The sequence below is a fragment of the Megalobrama amblycephala genome, linkage group LG19 (genome assembly GCF_018812025.1).
Source record: "Megalobrama amblycephala isolate DHTTF-2021 linkage group LG19, ASM1881202v1, whole genome shotgun sequence".
Classification (NCBI taxonomy): Eukaryota; Metazoa; Chordata; class Actinopteri; order Cypriniformes; family Xenocyprididae; genus Megalobrama; species Megalobrama amblycephala.
In genome coordinates this window covers 33091069-33098530 of record NC_063062.1, presented here as the reverse complement: position 1 = coordinate 33098530, position 7462 = coordinate 33091069, and the positions used below count along the sequence as shown (strand labels likewise).

At 39.0% G+C, this 7462-nt stretch overlaps 1 protein-coding gene across 1 annotated transcript; it reads left to right on the top strand.

The window, feature by feature from the left end:
* The first annotated feature begins 5842 nt into the window (after positions 1 to 5842).
* On the top strand, positions 5843 to 7252 carry LOC125253932 (paraneoplastic antigen Ma1 homolog). Its single transcript, XM_048168190.1, has one exon. It carries the CDS (start codon positions 5843 to 5845, stop codon positions 7250 to 7252), a length of 1410 nt encoding a protein of 469 aa, XP_048024147.1.
* Positions 7253 to 7462: the final 210 nt, after the last annotated feature.

The window sequence follows — 7462 nt, the reverse complement described above, 5'->3', positions numbered from 1 at the left end:
TCGATTCGAGATGATTCACATTAAAATTCGATGCGATACGATTCGATTAATTTGATTCGATTCTGCATTTTAATATGCATTTATAGGGATATTGAAATGCTTCCCTCAACGTGTCTTAGTCAGGGTGTGAATTACACAGCGGCTTTCAGGGGATCAGAGAGTAAGGGCAAAAACAAACAAACAAAAAAACCTTTTGTCCATTGTTAATGTTTGTTCATGTTAGTTGTCAATGATGCTACATAACTTTATTTTAACAGCCTATAAAAATTGGCATTTGTGGAAATTTACATAAGCCAAAACTTTAAAAGGGTTTTAAAAGTATTTTTAGGCCTTTAAATATAGTGGAGGATAGTGTTAATGGCTGCACAACATTATTAAACTGTTCCAGTTACATTAAAAATACTAATGCTTACATGGAGAGACTATCATGCATTTTCCCAACTAATCCTAAACTAACTTTTCTTCACGGAATAGTAAAAAGCCCTCTTTGTTCTTTTTATATGGATCATTTCCCTTATTGTGATTCTGAAAGAAAATGCGCTGAGTTTCTACTGTTACTATAGTAACAAATGCAACTTTAACACGCATCTGACTGATAAACCGCGCACTTTTATGTCAGTGTTGTTAATGGTGTAGTTATTTCAGCAGTTTCCTCGCACATTCAGTTTAATGACATTAAGTTCATAATTTTATGTATCATTCATTGAACTGTGCGTATGCATTTAGACACTTACATTACGGGTTTGCTCCGTCCATGCAATAAATGCGCGCCTTGAAACTGCTCAGGTAATGTCAATGAAACATTTCTGACTTTTCCCACGCAATAAAAGTGTTTTATTTCAACAGTAGTGACCGCGCAATGACTTGGCAGCTTTATCAATGGCTTGAGCAGTTTGACTCAGGACTATTGCTGTCTTAATAGAGAACTATCATCTGCTCATGTGAACAGCAGTGGCCGTCCTGAGGAGAGCGCAAATGTGAGCTACGGACGGAGCGCAAGCACAATCCAGTGAGAGGCGGTAAAGAGTGCAGCGCATGTCTGTGAATGAGAGCTGTGAGGGAAGGCGCAAAATGACGGAGCACAACGTCTCCAATTCGCGCATGCAGTAATTTAATGTTTATATATTTTAAAGCACTGAATCACTATAAAATCGTGATTAATCCGATTCTTTGCATTTTACATTGATTATCGACCAAAATAAATGATTCACGATTCAAAAACCATGTTTCAAGATCAATGCATATGCATCGTCAGGATTAGTAATCAATGCATCGAGAAAATGAGTGAATCGTTACACCCCTATTACCAGGCGCACCGTTGGCACGGGGGACAGGGGGGTCAGGACCCCCGCAGTTTTGAAAAGACAGAAATCGACCCTCGCACTTTTGATAAGGGCTGCTTCAATCATTCACAATATATCATCTTTTAGTTTAGGATATTTTTCAAATGAGACCATTTTCACATTTCTGTGAGCTTTCGTTTGTAAATAATCAACTGTTTTGTCACAGATGTGAAGAGGAAATGCGCTCTCGAACGGAGAAACACGCGATCTGGCATCTATAAAAGAGATATCTAAAAGCGAAACGAAAGTTATTGCCTCGACCGGCGACACAGTGGGGAGGACGCACGAGAGGAGACCTGCGCATTTAATTGGTATGTGTATACTGTAATACTGCATTTACAAAGCTTATCAGTGGCATGCACTTTGATTGCGAAAGTGAAAGTGCCCTTTGCGGTCGCATCGCGGTGCCCCGGCTTTCCCATTTCTCTCTATGTGAACCGTGAGCTCCAGTCCATTACAATTTAGGGCCCTGGTATACTTCATTTCCGGCATTCCGCTCAGTCTCGCGCGCAAGCCTTTCAAAGAAACTCCTTTGCCCATGAGCGCGGAAAGACGTGTTCGGTATGCACACGTGCACCGTCCGTGGTCATAACAATAACAATAACAATCTAACTTATCTAAAGTATAAGATAATATACTTGGGCGGCCATTATTATACCTGGGCGGCCCGCCCAAGTAAAGTCTATGTGTGGGAAGCACTGCATGCACGTATTATTGCACATCATGTGAAGAAAATTTTGTATAGGCCTATGTAAAATTACAGTATCAGTCAAAAGATTGGACGCAGGATGATTGGATGTTTTGAAAAGAAGTCTCTAACCAAATAATGGTTTTCTATTTTAATATACTTTAAAATATAATGTATTTCTGTGATGCAAAGCGTCTGAACATTCCTACCTCTATGGAATTTCATATAGGCTATACTATATTTGTTATAATATACAGTATAGCCTAAATGTTAATGTGCAGTTGACAAACTATACATCATTAAAAAGATCTAAGACTCAAGCTTCACATTTTGATCTCTGTTTTACTCTTAAAATCTTATATTGACCGTAATTTCTTAATATGCTTAAAAGCATGCACATTTGGAGAAATATTAATGGATTCTCATATGTTTGTCAATTTTCTATTCAGAGGAGTAATATTTATTCAATATTTCTAGTCATCACTGTGAGCGCTGGGTACTGTGTTTTCAATTCATATTTGCAGCCGGAGGGCTGTCTGTACACCTTTAGTCCACAAATTACTCTAAAGAAGAACAGGCCATGTGACATTCCAGGAACTACCAGAGGCTTCCAGAGATTGCTAACCATGGCTTTTACATACAGATAAACACTTTTCAAGATAATAAATACACGATTGTGATGATGTATACATGTATTGCCTCAGAATTTGCGCCTGAATAGCACTCGCTCCGTGGGCGTAGCCGCATTAGCGGATAATGAGCTGAATCACGGGCATCTGACATGTTTCTCTTTTCATACAGATTACATAAACAGATAATTTTTGTTCTCAAATTTTTTTGTGATTAGTATTCACTAAGTTACACTTCATTTTCTGAGAACTATCTGATTGGACTTCTTTCAGAGGGAGATGACAGATCACGCATCATGTTAGTTTTCTTTATTTTGCAAAAAGTACAACATTTTGTTTTTACTCTGAGTGTACACAAATAAAAGAAGATATTCCACAGATTAAAATAGTGTATAACTCTTAATTGTATGTGCAACATTGACGGAGTATTTTGAGTCTCTTTCACACTGGTAAGAAAACAAACGAGGTGATACCTCCAACTCGAGGGAGTTAAACAAGGAGTAATTTGATAGTAAACATCACCTAGATGAAATACATTATCTTATAGTTCCAACTTTCAGGCATGCCTAAAACTATACAATATACGAAAGAACAACATACACACAGTAATAATATACACAATGTACTGGGGAAATGCATGTTCATTCATTTAGACAGGGTTGTCAATCAATTAATGGCAAAGAATCCAGTTTATAGACAATGTCTGTTTCTAGTGGCCTGTCTCCTAAATGTCTTTGAAATGTGTGTAAAGAGCACATGGTGCAGATGGGGTGATAGCACTCAGTGGGGGAGCCTGACCTTATGGGGCCTGCATGGGTGATTGTTTTTTACAATTGTTTGATTGCTCCAGACGCTACACATGTTATAATCCTGATTTTTAATCGAGATGTTGTCTGACAAAATCACCATACACATAAGGTAAAGACATTTGCTGTGATTTTGGCTGTACATGTAAAATGATCACTCAGGTTAGAAGCAATAGTATATATTTTATTTGTGCTCTGTCAGAGAACACATCCTCAACTGAATGCACTGATCCTCTCAGTCACTCACTGAACAGAGCAGACGCAGAGAGAGGTGCGCCTGCAGCAGGAAGCAAGATCTTGCGCTTGTGCGGCAGTACTGAGGTTCTCGGAAGATAGATAAGGTTTCAACAAGTCGCTATAGTTGTCACAATGCGCTTTTTTGGAAAAAAGTCGCTAAGTTGGCAATATGCAACTTTCCGTCTCCAGGTCCCAGCCAGCCGTTTTTTTATTAATTTTTTTAACTGCCTATTTTGGGGCATCATTAAATATGCGCCGTTTCTGTGCGTATCCCATTTAAATCCTCGCGCTCCCCACCCCAACCTCGTGACTCTATAATACATTGCATAAACAAAGTTCACACAGTTAATATAACCCTCAAAATGGATCTTTACAAAGTGTTCGTCATGCAGCCTATCGGATCATTTAAGTGTAGGGACCCCTAAAATGTCTATTTGAATTTGATTCATGTTGACAAATAACATGAGTCAAAATGTATTTTTGTTTTAATTTTTATTTCAAAATATGTAACTGTATTTTTATGTCCAGTCAGAAATTGTTTAATGCAAGTGTTATGTTGCTGGCCAATGACTGTTGAGCTTTAATGTTACATCATGACGTGAGTTACGTACGTAAGAGGAGGAGGAGGAGCATCGCACATGGCAAGAGAAGGCTGATAGAAAGTTCGCTACGTGTGTTAAAAGTGCGTCATTTTGGAGACTTCATATATTTCTTTGAAATATTAGGCCCAAAGTGTACAGTAACGGTGCTCGTTTTGTTTCTATTCTTTATTTAAAAGTGTATTTCATTATTCCATTTATTCATTTTTTTTTTTTCTGAGTCAACGCGCTGAGCCAAGACGTGTATGAGAGTGACTAGGGCTTAACAGCTAGTGATGTTTCAAGTTCAGAACAATAACTGTTGAGAAAGTTATTGGACATTCGTGGATTCATCACATGTTGGACAGATCGTGTGGATCGTCGTGGGACGTGGATCTACTGGATTCATCGTGTGTTTGTGGCTGCTCGTGATGGGAAACAGTGTTTGTGGCGTATGTAATCTCAACATTGCTTCAATTTCTAAGTGAATTCATCATTAAGGCTGTTGAATGTGAATTACATTGAATTCGTCAGTTGTTAATGTGCACCAACGAGCTGGGCCCCAACGGTAACGAAACGAACAGTATATTTGACTGCGTCACTGACTCGTGTATATTTGACTGCGTCACTGACTCGTAATATTGAACTGAAAGAACTTGAAGGTTGTTAAACACAGGTTTTATTTATTTTTTTATTTTTTTTTGAAGTGTTCAATTGATGTTAAGAGAAGTGTGTAAATTCTCTTTACTGATTTAAATGACTCTGGAGAAAATGGAGTGTTAAAACCCACAGGTTTTAAATTGGTTATCTTAAAAGCAAATTGAGTACAGTGCTCTAAAGTATTAGTATTATAAGTTTAAGCATACTACTTTAGAAAGCATAAAAGAGGGAAAAACATCGACTAAGAAGACTGAGAAGGTGATTTATATATATATTTTTTTTTTTGAGAAAATAAGTAATTTACACACCATTAGGTAAAAGTTTCTCTGTGTCCTTACAAAGGGAAATATTCATTTTCAGTTATTGTTTTTTTAAGGGGGGGGATTATCTTATGTAAATAAATAAATCTCTGTTATTCCTTTTCTCCTTAAAAAGTTGCATTGTGTTGTTTTATTAAGTTTGGCAAGTTAACTTATTTAACAAGGTACTGATTTTTGGGATACTACAAAGAATTTAGTTTAATAAATTTTAGTACATTATTGTTTTATTTTTTTTTCTAATTGGTATAGGGGAAAAGTTAATTTATGACTATCATCATTTAAAGAGAAAAATACCGGCCAAATTCACTATTCAATTGCCGGGAATCCAGGTTTTCTTATTTGAAAAAAAAAGTATTCAAATTAACCCCTAGGGTTAACAAAAGGGTTACATTTTTGGAGGCACCGCTGGGATAGTTTTTCCTTTTCTTATTTTTTCCCTGTTTGCCAATGTGATTTTAGCCAGCAGATTTTTTTTCCATTTTAACCTTTCTTCTATGATTTAGTGTAGCAGTGATTTGACACAGTTGATAATTTCTGTCTTTTGTGTTTATTTTCACATAGCTACTCATCTTCTACAAAGTATGGATCTCTCGCAGACTGTTCAGTGGAGTAGAGAGGAGAGTGTTAGCTTCTCACGTGCTATTGTGTTGAGCAATGTCCCTTTGGATGCTAGCAATGACACCATTGAGAAAGTGTTAAACACGGTAAAGGTTTTTGGTCGCACTAGAATACGTGGTCGCCGTGGTGACATAACTGGCAGATGGTTGTTTATTTTAGTGGAGACCAGTGCTGATCTAGACCCTGATGTTATACCTCCTGAGATAGGTATAGAAAATGAAGCTGGTCCCTGGAGTGTCAACTTAGTGGGTAGTTTAGTAGCCCATAGTCCTGCCACTGAAGGTGACACCTTCCAGCTTAAGCTACAAGCCTTGTTGCAGCAGGAGGGTAGGTCTATAGAAGAAGTGAAGGCCATGATTATGGAAAATCAGCCCCCTAAATCTGACCTCAGTGTGGACCTAGTAGATGCCATAGGCAAATTAGTAGATCGTTGTAATCAGGTGTCCAGTGATGGGCCTAGTTACAGAAAACTGAGGTTGTTTTCAGGGTTAAAACCTGTCCCTCCAGGTGAAGAAGAATATGAAGTCTGGATGGAGCAGGCCGCTCAAATGATAAGTGAATGGCAATGCACCGAATCTGCTAAGAAACAACGCATCGTTGAGAGTTTGCGAGGTCCTGCTGCTGACATTGTCAGGTTTCTAAAAGTGAGTAGCCCATCTGCGACCGCAAATGACTATTTAGCTGCCCTCGATACTGTATACGGTACCACGGAGAATGGACCAGATCTAATGGCTAAGTTTCGTCATACCTACCAGGAAAGTGGAGAGAAACTTTCAGCTTTCTTGTACCACCTAGATAAACTTCTTCATCGCGCTCTCTTGAAGGGTGGGATTGATGCAGCAGGCATAAATAGAGCTAGAATGGAGCAGCTAATTAAAGGAGCTCTTTCCAATGATATGGTTGCTTTGCGAATCAGGATGACTCATACTGTGCAAGATCCCCCTTCTTTCTCACAGTTGATGAAGGAAGTGAGAGAGGAAGAACACTGGGTAGCTGCACGAGAGAATGTTAAAGCTTCTGTTGCTAATGTTGCCTCTCCCCAGGTGCCTGTGCCGCCTGAATTACATAGCCTGAAGAAGGAGGTTAAAGAGTTGTCTATTCAGGTGAGTCAACTGTTGAGTGTGGCCACTGTGACTCCTGCCGTTGACCGTACCCCACCGAAAATGCCCAGTCAGACAAAGGAAGCTACGAACCGAGACAATGTTCACAAACCCAAAACTTCCAAGTTAACTTTGCCTGGTATCTTCTGCTATAACTGTGGTGAAGATGGTCATAAGAAGTGGGAATGCAAAGCACCTGAGGATCTTCGAAAAGTAAATCAGAAGTTGATGAAGATGCACCGCTTGCAGGGAAACTTGAGCGGAGCTCAGTGAAGGAACGGCACGGAGCTCCAGATAATCCACGTTCCACTCACGGTTCATTTCTGCTTGATGTTGGCCAGCCAAAATTGCCTGTAGGTTTAGTAGGGCCTGTCTCTGAGGTGCCTGTTCAGATTGAAGGGATTTACACAAGAGCTCTTCTTGACAGTGGCTCTCAGGTCACTCTATTGTACCGTAGTTTCTATGATACTTATCTGAAACACT

What these genes read in the sequence shown, in the direction of transcription:
- LOC125253932 (XM_048168190.1), top strand. Translation starts at nt 5,843, where the DNA reads ATGGATCTCTCGCAGACTGTTCAGTGGAGTAGAGAGGAGAGTGTTAGC.